This window comes from Oncorhynchus clarkii, chromosome 19 (assembly GCF_045791955.1).
Source record: "Oncorhynchus clarkii lewisi isolate Uvic-CL-2024 chromosome 19, UVic_Ocla_1.0, whole genome shotgun sequence".
NCBI lineage: Eukaryota > Metazoa > Chordata > Actinopteri > Salmoniformes > Salmonidae > Oncorhynchus > Oncorhynchus clarkii.
In genome coordinates, this window is record NC_092165.1 from 6,951,653 (window position 1) to 6,973,757 (window position 22,105).

Below are 22,105 nucleotides of genomic sequence, written 5' to 3' on the forward strand. Positions count from 1 at the left end.
GTGCCTTTCCCCGTTCACGCCTTAGATAGTCGACCATTAGGGTCAGGGCTTATCAGGGAGACCACTTCTCCTTTGAGTATGGTAACGCAGGGGGGTCACACGGGAAATATTAGTATTTCCCTTATTGACTCTCCTGCGTATCCCGTGGTGCTAGGCCTACCCTGGTTAGCTTATCATAAGCCCACTGTTTCTTGGCCACAGAGGGCACTCACAGGGTGGTCGCGATTGTGCTCAGGTAGGTGTTTAGGGGTTTCCGTTCTCCACTGCGCACATTCCCCCAGAATATGCCGATTTGGCTCTCGCCTTCTGTAAAAAGAAGATGACTCAATTACCACCTCATTGGCGGGGGGATTGTGCGATAGATCTCCTGGTAGGTGCTGCACTTCCCAGGAGCCACGTGTATCCCCGTCGCAAACGGAGACATATGTCTGCGAATCCCTGCGTCAGGGATCCTGGTAGGTCCTCCACTTCACCCGTCTCCCCGAGTTTCTTTTTTGTGAAGAAGAAGGATGGAGTTCTGCGCCCGTGCATAGATTATCGAGGGTCTAAATCAAATCATGGGGAGGTACAGTTACCTGCTACCTCTTATCGCCACGGCGATTGAGTCAATGCACGGGGCGAACTTCTTCACTAAACTTGATCTCAGGAGCGCTTACAACCTGGTGCATATCCAGGAGGGAGACGAGTGGAAGACGGCATTTAGTACCAACTCAGGGCACTATGAGTACCTTGTTATGCCGTACGGGTTGATGAATGCTCCATCAGTCTTCCAATCCTTTGTAGACAAGATTTTCAGGGACCTGCACGGGCAGGGTTTAGTGGTGTATATCGATGACATTCTGATGTACTCCGCTACACACGCTGAGCATGTGTCTCTGGTGCGCAAAGTGCTTGGTCGCCTGTTCGAGCATGACCTGTACGTCAAGGCGGATGGATGCCTGTTCTTCCAACAGTCCGTCTCCTTCCTAGGGCATCGCATTTCCACATCAGGAGTGGAGATGGAGAGTGACCGCATTGCAGCTGTGCATAATTGGCCGACTCCCACCACGGTGAAGGAGGTGCAGCGATTCTTTGGGTTTGCCAACTACTACCGGAGGTTTATCCGGGGTTTTGGTCAGGTAGCTGCTCCCATTACCTATCTGCTGAAGGGGGGCACGGTGCGCTTGCAGTGGTCAGCTGAGGCGGACAGGGCTTTTAGGCACCTGAAGGCTCTGTTTACCTTGGCTCCTGTGTTGGCCCATCCGGATCCCTCTTTGGCGTTCATAGTGGAGGTGGACGCTTCCGAGGCTGGGATAGCGCTCGGGTACGCCACCGAAACTCCACCTCCACCTTCTCTAAGAAGCTCTGCCCGACGGAGCGAAACTATGATGTGGGGGACCGGGAGCTGTTGGCTGTCGTTAAGGCTTTGAAGGTGTGGAGACATTGGCTTGAGGGGGCTAAACATCCCTTTCTCATCTGGACTGACCACCGCAATCTGGAGTACATCCGGGAGGCGAGGAGAATGAATCCTCTCCAGGCAAGGTGGGCCATGTTTTTCACCTGTTTTGTGTTGACCCTCTCTTTCAGACCAGGCTCCCAGAACGTTAAGGCAGACCGACTGTCCCGCCTGTATGACACAGAGGAGCGGTCCATGGATCCCACTCCCGGCCTCTTGTTTGGTGACGCCGGTAGTGTGGGAGCTGGACGCGGTCATTGAGCGGGTGTTACGTGCAGAGCCCATTCCCCCTCAGTGTCCAGCTGGGCGTCTGTACGTTCCGTCTGCTGTCTGCGACCGGCTGATCTATTGGGCCCACACTTCACCCTCCTCTGGTCATCCTGGGATCAGTCTGCCGGTGCGCTGTCTTAGTGGGAGGTACTGGTGGCCCACTTTAGCTAAGAACGGGTTTACGTTTCCTCCTGCTCAGTGTGCCCAGTGCAAGGCTCCTAGACACCTGCCCAGAGGTAAGTTACAACCCTTACCCGTTCCACAATGGCTGTGGTCGCACCTGTCGGTGGATTTTATAACCGATCTTCCACCTTCACAGGGTAACACCACGATCCTGGTCGTTGTGGATCGTTTTTCTAAGTTCATGTCGTCTCCTCCCTTTGCCCGGTCTCCCTACAGCCCTACAAACTGCGGAGGCCCTGTTTACACACGTCTTCCGGCACTACGGGGTGCCTGAGGATGTAGTGTCTGATCGGGGTCCCCAATTTACGTCAAGGGTCTGGAAGGCGTTCATGGAACGTCTGGGGGTCTCGGTCAGCCTTACCTCAGGTTTTCACCCCGAGAGTAACGGGCAGGTAGAGAGAGTTAATCAGGATGTGGGTAGGTTTCTGAGGTCTTATTGCCAGGACCGGCCGGGGGAGTGGGCGGCGTTCATGCCCTGGGCAGAGATGGCCCAGAACTCACTCCGCTGGGGTATCAGCCGGTTCTGGCTCCTTGGCATCAGAGTCAGACAGAGGCTCCTGCGGTGTACGACTGGTTCCGGCGCGCGGAGGAAACATGGGACGTCGCCCACGTCCACCGTCAGTACGCCGTACTGCGCCAGAAAGTTGGCGCAGGCCGTCACCGCAGTGAGGCACTGGTGTTGGCACCGGGGGACCGGGTCTGGCTCTCGACACGAAACCTGCCCCTCCGCCTGCTCTGCCGGAAGCTGGGTCCGGTTTGTGGAGCCATTTAAAGTCCTGAGGAGAGTGAACAAGGTATGTTATAGGTTACAGCTTCCCCCCGATTACAGTATTAACCCCCATGTGTCTCTCCTCATGCTTGTTCGGGCGGTGCTCTGCGTCACCAGTTTCTAACCATCATTGATTCTGCATCTGTATTCACAGTGAGGCGAAAACTTTTGGAGGATGGCCTGGTGTCAAGAAGGACAGCAAAGAAGCCACTTCTCTCCAGGAAAAACATCAGGGACAGACTGATATTCTGCAAATGGTACAGTAATTGGACTGCTGACGACTGGGGTAAAGTCATTTTCTCTGATGAATCCCCTATCCGATTGTTTGGGGCATCCGGAAAAAAGCTTGTCCGGAGAAGTCAAGGTGAGCGCTACCATCAAGTCCTGTGTCATGCCAACAGTAAAGCATCCTGAGACCATTCATGTGTGGGGTTGCTTCTCAGCCAAGGGAGTGGGCTCACTCACAATTTTGCGTAAGAACACAGCCATGAATAAATAATGGTACCAACACATCCTCAGAGAGCAACTTCGCCCAACCATCCAGGAGAAGTTTGGTGACGAAAAATGGCTTTTCCAGCATGATGGAGCACCTTGCCATAAGGCAAAAGTGATAACTAAGTGGGGAGGGGAACAAAACATTGATATTTTGGGTCCATGGCCAGGAAACTCCCAAACCTTAATCCATTGAGAACTTGTGGTCAATCCTCAAGAGGCGGGTGGACAAACAAAAACCAACAAATTCTGACAAACTCCAAGCATTGATTATTCAAGAAAGGACTGCCACCAGTCAGAATGTGGCCCAGAAGTTAATTGACAGCATGCCAGGGCAGATTGCAGAGGTCTTGAAAAAGAACTCTTTGCATCAACTTCATGTAATTGTCAATAAAAGCCTTTGACACATATGAAATGCTTGTGATTATACTTCAATATTCCATAGTAACATCTGACAAAAATATCTGAAGACACTGAAGCAGCAAACTTTGTGGAAATTAATAATTGTGTCATTCTCAAAACCTTTGGCAACGACTGTACATTCTCCTTGACTAAATCGTTATAACCTTATACTGAAAGAGAGAGAGACAAGCTTATATTATGGGTTTGGATGGAGCAAGAAAGTAGAACTAAGCTCATAAGGCATTTATTAGTTAAATTATATAGAGTGATTTTAGAAAAATGTAATTAAGTCCAAAATGTATGTAGCAGCTGCATATTGCTATTTTTTTCAGTTTCACTGTTTATAAAGTGAAGCCAGCTTAGAAATGGAACCCAAGAGCCCAATTCAGCTGACAAATTAGCTGAGATTGCACCAATTAGATGCTAGTAACAATCACACCTAGGTTATCTATTTAAGCTGACCGGTTCTGCTCACACATCCTTGCTGTTACTGCTGGTATGCGTTTGCTTCTTTTGCTCCTACCACCACCCCAGCTTCCACCTGTTAGGTTCTGTTATCCTGCTGAATGGTAAAGCCTACCATGCTCACTGTGAAGTGACCTACCCTGAAGCAGCAGAGCCTATATCGCCAAGACTTGCATTATTAATTCTTTAAAATATTTAATATGTATTTTAACATGTTTCTGATAGTTTCATAGTTTCCCCAAAGTTCTGCTAAGAGACAAGTCAAAATTTACTGGGGGCAGGGGCTGGTCCAGCTCAAGGTGTCATAAAAAAATTCACCCCCCTCCCCACAGATACAAATATTACCACATGATTCTCCCCTTGTACTGTAAAATAAATTCAACACCCTCCCCCTCATACAATTAACTCAAAATAATGTTTACTACGACAAATAACAAACACTGTATCAATCCTGTGTTAATAAATATGGATGTCAACTTTGCCACTTCAGCATGCTTTTGTTGCACGGTCGGTGCCACGCAGGGCTACGGTCCAGAAGGTTGAGGGTTCCCTGACCACCACAGATGAGCTCACTCTCCCTGCCTGTTTCATTACACTACGATCAGAGCCAGCTGCAGACTATGAACAGCAAGGGGTAAAACAGACTTTCAACATTTTGATGCCATATTTATAATTCTAGAAGATAGTTGCAACACCTTTTCCACCAACAGGTTTCTGTGCCAATACACAACACAACCAATAAACAAAACATACCGACTTCAGGCCCTTCAATATCACCTTTTCAACACCACAATAAATAGACTATGTAAATCTCGACAAACAGAAAATACATCCCTCCTTATCTTCTAGGTTTACCCAGTATCTAACGCTTGACAATCTCTGAATGTCATTCAACCTTTTGGTGTTTTGTAACAGATGTCTCCTTCCATTCATCAATTGGCCGCTGCACAGTTTGGATTAATTGATTGATTTTATTTGTCACGAAAAAAATACATACAGTTGAAGTTGGATGTTTACATACACTTAGGTTGGAGTCATTAAAACTTGTTTTCAACCACTCCACAAATTTCTTGTTAATGAGGATAGGGGGCAGTATTTTCACTTTGGATGAATTGCCTGCCCATAGTGAACTGCATCAAACTCTGTCCTATATTGCTAATATATGCATATTATTATTACTATTGGATAGAAAACACTGAAGTTTCTAAAACTGTTTGAATTATGTCTGTGAGTATAACAGAACTCATAGGGCAGGCAATCTTCCAAACAAGAAGTGATATTCTGAAAGTTGGGGCAACTTTGACGTCATCGCCCCCTCCTTTCCCAACAAGATATGGATCTGGAAGCACTTCCTACGCCTTCCACTAGATGTCCTCTCATTCAGTAGAAAGTGTAATGGAGCATTTGCTGTGAACTTTGACCTAATGGAAGGGAAAATAGTGTCCCAACAGAATGCCATTTTGCTGTGGCGCATTTCTCTGTGGGTGCTACCGTCGTTCCATTTGGCTGCAGCTGAAAACGTATGATCCGGTTGGAACGTTATTGGATATATATGATAATAACATCCTGAAGATTGATTCTCTACTGAGTTTGACCTGTTTATTAGGCCTGGAATATATCTTTTGGAAGTTTTTGTGCGAGTTATCTTGGACCAGCAGTCAGTTTTTGGGCACGTGAGCTGAAAGTGATAGCAAATGCTGCTACTTGGACACTAGTATTGGACATTATGGAACAAAACAACGGTTTATTGTGGAACTAGGACTCCTTGCACTACATTCTGATGAAAGATCATCAAAGGTAAGGGAATATTTATGTTTTAATTTCGTATTTCTGTTGACCCCAACATGGCGGTTACGTCTGAGCGCCGTCTCAAATTATTGCAATGTTAGGCTTTTTCCGTAACATTTTTTTAAAATCTGACACAGCGGTTGCATTAAGAACCAGAGTATCTTTAATTATATGTAGAACATGTATCTTTAGTCAAAGTTTATGATGAGTATTTCTGTTATCTGGCGTAGCTTTCTATAATTCCTCCGGATATTTTGAAGGAATTTCTGAACATGGCGTCAATGTAAACTGAGATTTTGGGTTCCCAGGAAAATCTCAAATGAAATGAAATAAATACATTCAAACACAAGCGTGGCCTTTTGTTAACAACACTGTCATCTCAGATTTTCAAAATATGCGTTACAGCCAACGCTAGACAAGCATTTGTGTAAGTTTATCATGGCATAATGCTATGCTAGCTCTGCTGGCAGCAGGCAACATTTTCACGAAAATAAGAAAAGCTACCAAATTAAATTATTTACCTTTGAAGAACTTTGGATGCTTTCACTCAGGAGACTCCCAGTTAGATAGCAAATGTTCCTTTTGTCCAAAAATATTATTTTTGTAGGCGAAATAGCTCCCATTTCTTCATCATGCTTGGCTGAGAAATCGACCGGAAAATGTTACAACTATAACGCCAAACTTTTTTCAAAATTTGCTCCATAATATTGACAGAAACACGGCAAACGTTGTTTAGGATCCATCCTCAAGGTGTTTTTAACATATATATTCGATAATATATCCGTCGAGGCAATTGGTGTCTCATAAGAAGCGTTTGGAAAAATGGCTACCTCAGTATTTTACGCGAGATTTTCTGTGGGAGACACCATGTGACAACATGCTATATATGGTCCCTTAGGGCCATTCTTCAATGGAAATGCCTAAAAAGACGTCACAATGCTTTAGACACCTTGGGCAATACGTGAAAAACGTAAGCTCATTCGTAGCTCATTCACAGCCATATAAGGAGTCATTGGCATGAGGCGGTTTCAAAAAATGCGGCACTTCCTGGTTGGATTTTTATCTGGGTTTCGCCTGTAACATCAGTTCTGTGGCACTCACAGACAATATCTTTGCAGTTTTGGAAACGTCAGAGTGTTTTCTTTCCAAAGCTGTCAATTATATGCATAGTCGAGCATCTTTTCGTGACAAAATCTTGTTTAAAACGGGAACGTTTTTCATCCAAAAATGAAATACTGCCCCCAGAGGTTCAAGAGGTTAAAGATTTGGATAAGCAGTTATCTGACTGTTCCCTGGGACTTGAACACTTCCTGCGTGAGTTGGGACAGTTATATGAAGCTTCCTGCTCCCTTCCTGAAAGTAGCCAACATCGGAAACAGATGGAGCTTCTCCCTGGATTGTGTGCGCAGATGCTGTTGGATGGTTTCCCTGTTGAGCTTCTGCATGGAGATGCATCAAATATCCCTCTGAAATGGATATCAGCTGTTCTGACTCAGCTTCATACTCTTGTCCAATCCAACAGCAAGATCCGGGTTGTGACAGTTTTGGGGGTTCAAAGTACAGGGAAGTCCACACTCCTCAACACCATGTTTGGGGTCCAGTTTGCTGTCAGCAGTGGAAGATGCACCAGAGGGGCCTTCATGCTACTGATTAAAGTCAACAAAGACTTCAAGGAGGAGCTGAAATGTGACTTCATCATGGTGATCGACACAGAGGGGTTGAAATCACCAGAGTTGGCTCAACTAGATGATAGCCATGAACATGAAAATGAATTGGCAACACTGTTGATTGGACTCAGTGATGTCACTATCATCAACATGGCCATGGAGAACTCCACAGAGATTAAAGACATTCTACAGAGTGTTGTTCATGCTTTTATCAGGATAAAGGAAGTGGGGAAGAAGCCTAAATGGGATTTTGTGCACCAGAATGTGTCAGACATGTCTGCTCATGACAACAACATGAGGGACAGGAAGAAGTTGCTGGAACAGTTGAATGAAATGACCCAGGCAGCAGCCGGAATGGAGAAGAAGGAGAATATCACCAAGTTCACTGATGTGATGGATTATGATCCAGACACAAGCAGCTGCTACATCCCAGGACTCTGGCATGGGACTCCCCCTATGGCTCCAGTCAATGCTGGATACAGTGAGGCTGTGTATGATTTAAAAAAGAGCTTGATGCAAGATTTCAGAAAATGCCAGAGAAATTATGACTTGACACATTTCCTGAAGTGGACACAAAGTTTTTGGGAGGCAGTGAAATTTGAGAAATTCATCTTTAGTTTCAGAAACAGCTTGGTTGCAGATGCATACTCCAGATTATGCTCGGAGTACAATGGCTGGGAATGGGCCTTCCAGAAGGAGATGTATACATGGATGGTGAGTGTTGAAACTAAAATATCCAATATTGGCATGACAGATCAACATCCCCAGAGGTTCGTAAGAGATGTGCTACAATACTTGATGATAGAAGCATTTGAGAAGCTTTCGGGGGGAGATAAGGAAATCCAAGGCAATCTAGTGAAATACTTCGAAAAGCAAGATGGCCATGTCAATCTGGTGGAAAAATACAGGGAGGACTTTGTGTCCAGTGCCAAAACACTGAGACGAGAGACAGAAAACACAGTGAGGAACAAACTGCTAGGAGCTGTTGAGATCAAAGAGGGGATGACAGAACTGGATGACATCAAGTGCTCACAAGCAAGTACACTAGAAAGAAAAGTGCTGGCTTTGCTTCAAACCTGTAAACAGAACAGATCTGTCCTATCGGATGAGGCCCTCAGAGAAGATTTTGAAAGAATGTGGAAGAAAACTCTGTCTGAGATTAAATTCAGAGGACTCCCAAGAAGACATGTTGCTCAGGATGCCTTCAGAATTTTACATGACCATTTATCTATGAGGTCGGGTTACGTCAATAGTATGTTGGTTGGAAACAGCTTGGTTGATTGTGGGAAGACACCCTTTGTTGTAGAGTCAGGGGATTGGTGGCAGAAGACTAAAGGCTTTGTGATGCGCTTGAATAGAGACCATCTCAGGATGAAACTGCAAGAGTTGTGTGACAACATCATAAAAAAGTGTCAGGAGTTTATAACCCAGAAGGTGAAAAACAAAACAGATTACCATGATACTTACATCAAAGAGCTGCTTGAAATAATTGATGAAACATCTCAACAAAACAAGAAACGTAAAGTTCCTGAGGAATGTGAGGTTAAACTGAAGCTGCACATCTGTGGCATAGCAGCAAGAACATTTCAGAAGAAACATGATAATTTCATTGCATTCAATGACCCAAGGAAGTGTCTGGGACAAGTACCTTACACTCTTCATAGACTTATTTCATAACCGAGACCAGTGCCTAAATAAAGCTGAGGAGTTCTCAAAGCTCTGTCTACAGCCAGCTGTACAGGACTATGTGACCAAAATTATATGTCCTGATGTGGTTGATGAAGTGAGGGTTAGGGTTAGGGTTAGGGGTTAGGGTTAGGGTTAGGGGTTAGGGGTTAGGGTTAGGGTTAGGGGTTAGGGTTAGGGGTTAGGGTTAGGGTTAGAGTTAGGGGTTAGGGTTAGGGGTTAGGGTTAGGGTTAGGTAAAGGGTCAGAGGATTACAGCACCCGAGGAGCTTTCCAGTTCTCCATTTTGAAACAACTCCTGACTGATGGAGAATATGAGAAATATAGAGAATACATAAATCGATATGAAAGTTTTGTGAAGGACTGGCTGTTTGACCACATTGTTCAACAACTCTCAAAGGACAACAGACTAGAGAAATAATAATATAATAAACATGTTTCAGAGATAGTCAAGATCATCACTGCGGCAATTTCAAAGATTAGAAACACAACCCACACTGTAAAATATATCAAGACATTCATTCAGAATATGTGCTGTGCCCTTGAAGAAAAGCTTGTTTTTCCAAAGGATGCTCTGGATTCCATCATGACTCTGAACTACTCTGCTAACACAGAACAGTTTGCTGACAACCTCACAGGGTTTGTGGGAAAACTGGAACAGTCACTGGCAGCTAAATATGAGAAGGAAGGAGACATCAAAGAGAGACTCAAATCTCTGCCATTTAACCCTCAGGACAAGATGTTCACCTGTCTGTTTGGATGTGGCAAGCAAGCAATGTCCCTTCTGCTGTGCACCCTGTGAAGCAGGAGGCAAGGAGCATACCAAACACTTTACCTCCATTCACCGTCCACAAGGTGTCACTGGTTGGATGAATTTAAAGACAACTGTGTTAAGAACTGACATATGTTCATCCTCTGTGATTAGTGACAGAAAATTCAACACAAACCTGACTGAAGGCAAACCTCACCTCTACAAGGACTACCAGACATAACTGGAGATTCCAGCATCAAGGCTTCAGACTACTGGAAGTATGTGATGACCACATTCAATGAGACAATTGCTGAAGACACACATGCACTTCCTGCTGATATCCCAGAGGACTGGAAGGTATTAACAACTGATGATGCACTGAAGAGCTTGAAAAACGCATTCAACATGAAATAAAGTGGAAAACGACATCATGATTCTTCTTGACTCAAACGTATAATTGGCCAATCAAAGATTTCAGACATGGCAACCAGAAATATCTCACCAAGCATGAACATTTCTTTTTAAATCATTAAGCCAGAAGCCGGTCACTTCAACCAAGTACTTGTGAAAAAAATGGCTATCTCTCAATTCCAATACAATTTCATCATCCCACAGCTGATTGGGTACTTTTTACCTTTCACTTATCTTGATTGGTTTGTTGAAGGAAAAAACTATTAATCAAAAAGTACCACCTTTCACAATCATAAAAAACTAGAAACATCTTAGACTAAACTAGGATACTGACCATCCAAAAGATACCACTGAACTCGTACCAGATAGTTGCAGATAAAAGCCTATATTATATTGGCATATCAATGTAGGAACACATGTCGCTACAGGAAACACCTTCATCAAGGCCTTGTAGCAAGGGTAGTGTTTGAGTGGACATCACTGACTGACAGGTACCTGCAGTATAGGAAGGAAGGTGGAGTTATACCATACTGTAGATTGACAGATACCTGCAGTACAGGAAGGAAGGAGGAGTTATACCATACATACTGTAGACTGACAGATACCTGCAGTATAGGAAGGAAGGAGGAGTTATACCATACATACTGTAGACTGACAGATACCTGCAGTATAGGAAGGAAGGAGGAGTTATACCATACATACTGTAGACTGACAGATACCTGCAGTACAGGAAGGAAGGAGGAGTTATACCATACATACTGTAGACTGACAGATACCTGCAGTATAGGAAGGAAGGAGGATTTATACCATACATACTGTAGACTGACAGATACCTGCAGTATAGGAAGGAAGGAGGAGTTATACCATACATACTGTAGACTGACAGATACCTGCAGTATAGGAAGGAAGGTGGAGTTATACCATACATACTGTAGACTGACAGATACCTGCAATATAGGTAGGAAGGCGGAGTTATACCATACATACTGTAGACTGACAGATACCTGCAGTATAGGTAGGAAGGTGGAGTTATACCATACATACTGTAGACTGACAGATACCTGCAGAATAGGAAGGAAGGTGGAGTTATACCATACATACTGTAGACTGACAGATACCTGCAGTGTAGGTAGGAAGGAGGAATTATACCATACATACTCAATCAATCAAATGTATTTATAAAGCCCTTTTTACCTCAACATATAATTATAATTATACAGAAACCCAGCCTAATCCCCAAACAGCAAGCAATGCAAATGTAGAGGGACAGTGGCTAGAACAAACTCCCTAGAAAGGCAGGAACCTAGGAAGAAACCTAGAGAGGAACCAGGCTCTGAGGGGTGGCCAGTCCTCTCCTGGCTGTGCCGGGTGGAGATTATAATAATACTAATAGTAATAATACTGTTGACACAATGTTAGAGAAATAGAGAGATTTAATACTGTTGACACAATGTGTCACGCCCTGGTCGAAGTATTTTGTGTTTATTTTCATTTATTTGATCAGGCCAGGGTGTGGCATGGGGTTTTGTATGTGGTGTGTTGGGTTTGTAGCTTAGTGGGGTGTTCTAGTGAAGTCTATGGCTGTCTGAAGTGGTTCTCAATCAGAGGCAGGTGTTTATCATTGTCTCTGATTGGGAACCATATTTAGGCAGCCATATTCTTTGGGTGTTTTGTGGGTGATTGTCCTTAGTGTCCTTGTAACTGTCTTGTGTGTTAGTTTGCACCAGTTTAGGCTGTTTCGGTTTTCACGTGACGTTTATTGTTTTGTATTGATTCGTGTTTACGTTGTTTTATTAAACATGAATCTCAATAGCCACGTCGCATTTTGGTCCGACTCTCTTTCGAACCTAGAAAACCGTGACACAATGTTAGAGAAATATATTCACAATTGTTTTTAGAACCATCTTGATTAGAAGTGAATGTAGATAATGTTCATTGTGATTACAATACGTATATCAGTGCAAAATAGAAGTGTAGCTCTGTAAAAATGAAGTAAAGGTCATTTTATTTGGTTGATATTTGATTTTGTGTATTGTCTTTGATTTGATTCAGTTTGATATTGTATGTCATTCATCTTTGAAAGACCAGCCCAATGATGGGCCGAAAGGGATCCCAACGTCATGCAGAATGTACATCATGTTATTGTCAATGGTCCGTTAGAGGTTTATACCTATGGAGATGTGATTATGTTTAGATTATCATGACAACACGCCTCTGAAACGGATGCATACATACTGTACCCCGGAAAAAGCTTTTATAGTCCTGGTCTTCGTCTGATACAACTGGGATGTATTGTATTAAGGGCTACTGTAGTTGCGTGCTAAAAGATTATGTAACAAGTTCATTTTTCTTTCGTTTATTTTTGTCAGTTTTGTCAAATGTAAAGAATGTTATAATTTGATTTAATAAAAAAAATTGCAGCATTATTTTACTGTAGAAAAATGCATGTAACATTGTATGATTCCTCTCCCAAACATCAAACTAACAAGGATGTATAGTTCAACATTTAATGTTTAACAAAAAATGTTATTGACACAAAGTTATTTTTAAGTCATTCCCTTTTAGGAAATTAAATTAAATACATAAATAATAAAATTTATGAATTACATCACGATTATATAATCAGACAGTTGCACTGTTCTTAGTATCTGATCAATAATCTGAAAAGAATGTACAATTTGTCAATAAATCAGCATTTGTTAAAGATGCAGTCTGGGATCTACTTCAGGATTGGTGGGTCCCCTGCGGAATGGTTGAGCTAACGTAGGCTAATGTGATTAGCATGAGGTTGTAAGTAACAAGAACATTTCCCAGGACATAGACATATCTAACATTGGCAGAAAGCTTAAATTCTTGTTAATCTAACTGCACTGTCCAATTTACAGTAGCTAAGACAGTGAAAGAATACCATGCTATTGTTTGAGGAGAGTGCACAGTTTTGAACATGAAAAGTTACTAATAAACAAATCAGGCACATTTGGGCAGTCTTGATACAACATTTTGAACAGAAATGCAATGGATCAGTCTGAAACGTTGCACATACACTGGCCATCTAGTGGCCAAAATCTAAATTGCAGCTGTGCTGGAATAATACATTATGGCCTTTCTCTTGCATTTCAAAGATGACGGTGAAAATTACAAAAAACTGTTATTTTTTTCTATGTATTATCTTTTACCAGATCTAATGTGTTTTATTCTCCTAGATTCCTTTCAAATTTCCACAAACTTCAGTGTTTCCTTTCAAATGATACCAAGAATATGCATATCTTGCTTCAGGGCCTGAGCTACAGGCAGTTAGATTTTGGTATGAAATTTTAGGCAACATTTTTTTTTAAAGGGGCCGGTCCTTAAGAGGAGCACCTCCAATTCGTTATATATATATATATATATATATATATATATGTGTATATATATATATATATATATATATATATATATACACATATACGTATATACGTATATGTACATATATATATATATATACACATATATATGTATATATATACATGTACACATATATATATATATATATGTGTACATGTGTATATATATATGTATATACATATACGTACATATATATGTGTACATGAGTGTGTATATATATATATATATATATATATATATATATATATATATATATATATATATATATATACACATGTACACATATATATGTACGTATATGTATATACATATATATACAGTTGAAGTCGGAAGTTTACATACACTTAGGTTGTCGTTATTAAAACTCGTTTTTCAATCACTCCACAAATTTCTTGTTAACAAACTAAAGCTTTGGCAAGTCGGTTAGGACATCGACTTTGTGCATGACACAAGTAATTTTTACAACAATTGTTTACAGACAGGTTGTTTCACTTATAATGCACTGTATCACAATTCCAGTGGGTCAGAAGTTTACATACACTAAGTTGACTGCCTTTAAACAGCTTGGAAAATTCCAGAAAAATATATCATGGCTTTAGAAGCTTCTGATAGGCTAACTGACATAATTTGAGTCAATTGGAGGTGAACCTGTGGATGTATTTCAAGGCCTATCTTCAAAATCAGTGCTTCAAAATCTTTGCTTCACATTCAAAATTAAAAATCTTTGCTTCACATCATGGGGAAATCAAAAGAAATCGCCCAAGACCCCAGAAAAACAATTTTAGACCTCCACAAGTCTGGTTCATTATTGGGAGCAATTTCCAAATGCCTGACGGTAACACGTTCCTCTGTACAAACAATAGAAAGCAAGTATAAACACCATGGGACCACGCAGCCGTCATACCGCTAAGGAAGGAGATGCGTTCTGTCTCCTAGAGATGAACGTAAAAGTGCAAATCAATCCCAGAACAACAGCAAAAGGACCTTGTGAAGATGCTGGAGGAAACAGGTACAAAAGTATCTATATCCACAGTAAACCGAGTCCTATATCGACATAACCTGAAAGGCTGCTTAGCAAGGAAGAAGCCACCGCTCCAAAACCGCCATAAAAAAGCCAGACTACGGTTTGCAACTGCACATGGGGACAAAGATCATACTTTTTCCCACCATAATTTGCAAATGTCCTCTGGTCTGATGAAACAAAAATAGAACTGTTTGGCCACAATGACCATCGTTATGTTTGGAGGGAAAAAGGGGAGGCTTGCAAGCCGAAGAACACAGTCCCAACCGTGAAGCACGGGGGTGGCAGCATCATGTTGTGGGGGTGCTTTGCTGCAGGAGGGACTGGTGCACTTCACAAAATAGATTAAATCATGAGGATGGAAAAATATGCAGATATATTAAAGCAACATCTCAAGACATCAGTCAGGAAGTTAAAGCTTGGTCGCAAATGGGTCTTCCAAATGGACAACGACCCCAAGCATACTTCCAAAGCTGTGGCAAAATGGTTTAAGGACAACAAAGTCAAGCTATTCGAGTGGCCATCACAAATCCCTGACCTCAATCCTATAGGAAAATTGTGGGCAGAACTGAAAAAGCGTGTGCGAGCAAGGAGGCCTACAAACCTGACTCATTTACACCAGTTCTGTCAGGAGGAATGTGCCAAAATTCATAAACAAGAAATTTGTGGAGTGGTTGAAAAACGAGTTTTAATGACTCCAACCTAAGTGTATGTAAACTTCCAACTTCAACTGTGTATATATATAATATATATATGTATATATATAATATATATATGGATATTTCGTAGGACGTAACATATCATACAAAATGGATGCTGTAATACACATTTAAGGGGACCCATTTTTGCTCGTGAGCACTACTTTTAAAATTACTGGCTTAAACTATACAAAAGCAATACTAGCTGATAACATAGTGTAGCACTGAACATAATACACGAAAAGCACTTTACAAATAGTATTATTATTATCATTACAGTGTTACAGTTAAACAACAAATACATACAGTATTAGGAGGGATTGTTGCTATAGCAATGAAAAAAAGTAAGAACAAATACCCTAAAAACAACATGAAATATTTGTACATCAATAATACTGTAATTACATGTACAACAACATACTGAGGACTGGTCCATAACATCTAACAGAGGAGGTTTTGTTGTTTACTAGTCTCTTAAAGTCATGTCATCACGGTCTTCTGGCCAGGAGAGTCAGCGAGACATCATCCTGACAAACTCTGTGGAAAGAACACAAAATATGAGCTACATTTTTATTAGTATGGTGACAACACTGTGAGTATTAGTATAGTGACAACACTGTGAGTATTGGTATAGTGACAACACTGTGAGTATTGGTATAGTGACAACACTGTGAGTATTAGTGTAGTGACAACACTGTGAGTAGTAGTATAGTGACAACACTGTGAGTATTGGTATAGTGACAACACTGTGAGTATTAGTGTAGTGACAACACTGTGAGTAGTAGTATAGTGACAACATGGTGAGTATTAGTGTAGTGACAACACTGTGAGTATTGGTATAGTGACAACACTGTGAGTATTGGTATAGTGACAACACTGTGAGTATTAGTGTAGTGACAACACTGTGAGTAGTAGTATAGTGACAACATGGTGAGTATTAGTGTAGTGACAACATGGTGAGTATTAGTGTAGTGACAATATGGTGAGTAATAGAATAGTGACAACATAGTGATTATTAGTATAGTGACAACACTGTGAGTATTGGTATAGTGACAACACTGTGAGTATTGGTATAGTGACAACACTGTGAGTATTAGTGTAGTGACAACACTGTGAGTAGTAGTATAGTGACAACATGGTGAGTATTAGTGTAGTGACAACATGGTGAGTATTAGTGTAGTGACAATATGGTGAGTAATAGAATAGTGACAACATGGTGAGTATTAATATAGTGACAACATGGTGAGTATTAGTATAGTGACAACATGGTGAGTATTAATATAGTGACAACATGGTGAGTATTAGTATAGTGACAACATGGTGAGTAGTAGTGTAGTGACAATATGGTGAGTAATATCATAGTGACAACATGGTGAGTATTAATATAGTGACAACATGGTGAGTATTAATATAGTGACAACATGGTGAGTATTAGTATAGTGACAACATGGCGAGTAGTAGTGTAGTGACAATATGGTGAGTAATATCATAGTGACAACATGGTGAGTATTAATATAGTGACAACATGGTGAGTATTAATATAGTGACAACATGGTGAGTATTAGTATAGTGACAACATGGTGAGTAGTAGTGTAGTGACAATATGGTGAGTAATATCATAGTGACAACATGGTGAGTATTAATATAGTGACAACATGGTGAGTATTAGAATAGTGACAACACGGTGAGTATTAGAATAGTGACAACATGGTGAGTATTAGTGTAGTGACAACATGGTGAGTATTAGTGTAGTGACAACACAGTGAGTATTAGTATTGTGACAATATGGTGAGTAATATCATAGTGACAACATGGTGAGTATTAATATAGTGAACACATGGTGAGTAATAGTGAAGTGACAACGCAGTGAGTATTAATGTAGTGACAACATGGTGAGTATTAATATAGTGAACACATGGTGAGTATTAGTGTAGTGACAACACAGTGAGTATTAATGTAGTGACAACATGGTGAGTAATAGAATAGTGACAACATGGTGAGTAATAGAATAGTGACAACATGGTGAGTATTAATATTGTGACAACATGGTGAGTATTAGAATAGTGACAACATGGTGAGTATTAATATAGTGACAACATGGTGAGTAATAGTGAAGTGACAACACAGTGAGTATTAGTGAAGTGACAACATGGTGAGTAATAGAATAGTGACAACATGGTGAGTATTAATATAGTGACAACATGGTGAGTATTAGAATAGTGACAACATGGTGAGTAATAGTGTAGTGACAACATGGTGAGTAATAGAATAGTGACAACATGGTGAGTAATAGAATAGTGACAACATGGTGAGCATTAGTGTAGTGACAACATGGTGAGCATTAGTGTAGTGACAGCATGGTGAGTGTTAATATAGTGACAACACTGTGAGTATTAGAATAGTGACAACATGGTGAGTATTAATATAGTGAACACATGGTGAGTAATAGAATAGTGAAGTGACAACACAGTGAGTAATAGTGAAGTGACAACACAGTGAGTATTAGTGAAGTGAAAACACAGTGAGCATTAGTGTAGTGACAACATGGTGAGTAATAGAATAGTGACAACATGGTGAGTATTAGTGTAGTGACAACATGGTGAGCATTAGTGTAGTGACAACATGGTGAGTAGTAGTGTAGTGACAACATGGTGAGTATTAATATAGTGACAACATGGTGAGTAATAGAATAGTGACAACATGGTGAGTATTAGAATAGTGACAACATGGTGAGTAATAGTGTAGTGACAACATGGTGAGTAGTAGTGTAGTGACAACATGGTGAGTATTAATATAGTGAACACATGGTGAGTATTAGAATAGTGACAACATGGTGAGTAATAGTGTAGTGACAACATGGTGAGTAGTAGTGTAGTGACAACATGGTGAGTATTAGTGTAGTGACAACATGGTGAGTATTAGTGTAGTGACAACATGGTGAGTATTAGTATAGTGACAACATGGTGAGTATTAGTATAGTGACAACATGGTGAGTATTAGTGTAGTGACAACATGGTGAGTATTAGTGTAGTGACAACATGGTGAGTAGTAGTGTAGTGACAACATGGTGAGTATTAATATAGTGACAACATGGTGAGTAGTAGTGAAGTGACAACATGGTGAGTATTAGTGTAGTGACAACATGGTGAGTATTAGTGTAGTGACAACATGGTGAGTAGTAGTGAAGTGACAACATGGTGAGTATTAGTGTAGTGACAACATGGTGAGTAGTAGTGTAGTGACAACATGGTGAGTATTAATATAGTGACAACATGGTGAGTAGTAGTGAAGTGACAACATGGTGAGTATTAGCATAGTGACAACATGGTGAGTATTAGTGTAGTGACAACATGGTGAGTAGTAGTGTAGTGACAACATGGTGAGTATTAGCATAGTGACAACATGGTGAGTATTAGTATAGTGACAACATGGTGAGTATTAGTGTAGTGACAACATGGTGAGTATTAGCATAGTGACAACATGGTGAGTATTAGTATAGTGACAACATGGTGAGTATTAGTGTAGTGACAACATGGTCAGTATTAATATAGTAACAACATTGTGAGTATTAATATTGTGACAACATGGTGAGATTAGTATAGTGACAACATGGTGAGTAATAGAATAGTGACAACATGGTGAGTATTAGCATAGTGACAACATGGTGAGTATTAGTATAGTGACAATATGGTGAGTATTAGTGTAGTGACAACACAGTGAGTATTAGTGTAGTGACAACATGGTGAGTAATAGTATAGTGACAACATGGTGAGTAATAGAATAGTGACAACATGGTGAGTAATAGAATAGTGACAACATGGTCAGTAATAGAATAGTGACAACATGGTGAGTAATAGAATAGTGACAACATGGTGAGTAATAGAATAGTGACAACATGGTGAGTAATAGTATAGTGACCACATGGTGAGTAATAGAATAGTGACAACATGGTGAGTAATAGAATAGTGACAACATGGTGAGTAATAGTATAGTGACAACATGGTGAGTAATAGAATAGTGACAACATGGTGAGTAATAGAATAGTGACAACATGGTGAGTAATAGAATAGTGACAACATGGTGAGTAATAGAATAGTGACAACATGGTGATTATTGTTGTCACAGCATTGTGAGTTTAGTATGGTGAAACAGAGTAAACATAGTGTTGTAGTGTAGAGCAACCTTCATCATATCTCATGTCACATTTCCTCTCTGATCCATTAGTTCTCCCCTTCTCCCCTCTCTCCTTCTTTCTCTTAGTTTCTTTCTACTCCTCTCCACACCCTTTCCTCCCACTCCCTTCTCTCCCCCTTTCTTCCTCCTCACTCACCCTCTCTCCCCTTTCAAGTTCACCAAATCGTCTCCTTTTCTCCTCCCACTCTCCCCTCACCTTCTCCCCCTCATCCCACACTCTCCCCTCACCCTCAAAGTCGAGCAAGCCGTCCCCGTTGAGGTCGACATCTCGGAGGATCTCGTCGATCTCTGGTTGGTTGAGCTGCTCCCCCACCAGCTTTTTCATGGCCTCCTTCAGTTCAGCCAGGCTTATCTGACCATCCCCGTTAGAGTCAAACTGGAGAAGAAGAAGGACGAGGAGGAGGAGGAGGACAGGAGGAAGTAAAGTGAGGTGAGGGAGTGAGGGACAGAAAAAGGGTAAGAGTGTCGTAGAAAGGAAGGGGGAGAGGAGATTAAATGGATAGAAAGAACAGGTTAAGAGAAAATAACATTATAAACAGATATAATATGATTAATATTGTCTCTCCGTACTTCTTTGAAAGCATCCCTGAGCTCCTTCACTCCTATCATGTCTGCTGTCTCTGCCAACATTTTAGGACCCATCAGCTCCACAAAGTCCTCAAAGTCCACTCTGCCGCCACCTAGATGGAAACAAGAGTCATTACAGAAATGGTCACAGGGGTGATGAAGAGCTTCAAATACTATACACAGAGGGTATGCCCTCGCTTTCTCTGGTTAATGTGTGTGTGTGTGTGTGTGTGTGTGTGTGACTCACAGATGTTCTGGCTGAGTTCGATGAGCTCCATCTCTGTGGGCATGTACCCCATAGTCCTCATGCACTCTCCCAGTTCCTTACAGCTGATGTAGCCATCTTTATCCTTATCAAACTCCCCGAACGCCTCCTTCAGCTCTGCACAGGGAGGAGGGGGATGTGGGAGAGGAGAGAGGGGTAGATACGGGTGAGGAGAGGTGGATAGGGGAATGGGAGGAGAGAGGGGTAGATACGGGTGAGGAGAGGTGGATGCGGGGAGAGGAGAGCGGGGGGGTGTTGAATAGAAATGAGAAAAATAGACATGGTTTCTTATATTCATTTTAGGCTCTGACGACAAGCCACACCCATAGCTGCAGGAAGTAGGAGGGATGAGGGTGCTGCAGCCCCCCTGATACATATTTTTAAAAATATAATTGTGAACAAGGTCTCTATTACTCCTGTATGAGCGGTGGAAACACCTGCAGCCACATCAAAGTATCTTTCAGTTTGAGGGAGGACAACACAGTAGAGCCAGAACACTGGGATTCATTGGTGTTGTCTGGGAGTAAATACAGTATGTTGAAAATATGAGTATGTATGGAAAAGACAGGAAGATGGAGAGAGAAACAGGGTGAGAGGGAGGATGGTGGTGTTGACTGAGAGAAACAGGGAAGGAGAGGGAGGATGGTAGTGTTGACTGAGAGAAACAGGGAAGGAGAGGGAGGATGGTGGTGTTGACTGAGAGAAACAGGGACAGGGGGAGGATGACGGTGTTGACTGAGAGAAACAGGGTGAGAGGGAGGATGGTGGTGTTGACTGAGAGAAACAGGGAAGGAGAGGGAGGATGGTGGTGTTGACTGAGAGAAACAGGGACAGGGGGAGGATGACGGTGTTGACTGAGAGAAACAGGGACAGAGGGAGGATGGTGGTGTTGACTGAGAAAACAGGGACAGGGGGAGGATAATGGTGTTGACTGAGAGAAACAAGGACAGAGGGAGGATGACGGTGTTGACTGAGAGAAACAGGGACAGAGGGAGGATGCCCGTGTTGACTGAGAGAAACAGGGAAGGAGAGGGAAGATGATGGTGTTGACTGACTCTGTGTAATGTCTCTTATATCTGTACCTTCAATCTCTTCTGGCCGTAGGTCTCTGTCCTGCAGGGTTTCAGATTGGAGGGGACACACACAGAGTGACAGACACAGTGTGTTAGCTCGCACGGACACAGACACACACACAACGATAAGGACCCTGAATATACTGTAGTGTAGATGAACAGAAATACACACACACACAATGGCTGACAGAGAAACATCCTCATAAAAACCAAGAGAACTGCACATCTTTGATTTAGCTCCATCTGAATGTTGCGGACTGAACTGGACAGGAAGTAAAGCATTTCATATGGACTCATTTCATATGGACTCATTAGATAGGGAATAATTTGATATGGACTCATTAGATATGGACTCATTTGATAGGGAATCATTTGATAGGGAATCATTTGATATGGACTCATTAGATATGGACTCATTAGATATGGACTCATTAGATATGGACTCATTAGATAGGGAATCATTTCATATGGACTCATTAGATAGGGAATCATTTCATATGGACTCAGAAGATAGGGAATCATTTCATATGGACTCATTAGATAGGGAATCATTTCATATGGACTCATTAGATAGGGAATCATTTC

General features: G+C 41.6%; 1 protein-coding gene across 2 annotated transcripts in view; it reads right to left on the reverse strand.

Moving 5' to 3' along the window:
* Positions 1-15,497: 15,497 nt before the first annotated feature.
* Positions 15,498-22,105, reverse strand: part of LOC139374100 (calcium-binding protein 2-like) — a 46,022-nt gene continuing 39,414 nt past the window's right edge. For both annotated transcript variants that reach the window (XM_071115091.1, XM_071115092.1), the window contains exons 3-7: positions 21,530-21,560; positions 20,430-20,564; positions 20,186-20,295; positions 19,844-19,991; positions 15,498-15,958 (exon numbers count right to left, since the gene is read on the reverse strand). In XM_071115091.1, the coding sequence (XP_070971192.1) occupies positions 15,933-15,958; positions 19,844-19,991; positions 20,186-20,295; positions 20,430-20,564; positions 21,530-21,560 (450 nt within the window). In that variant the 3' untranslated portion in view covers positions 15,498-15,932. The remainder of the gene's footprint in view (positions 15,959-19,843; positions 19,992-20,185; positions 20,296-20,429; positions 20,565-21,529; positions 21,561-22,105) is intronic.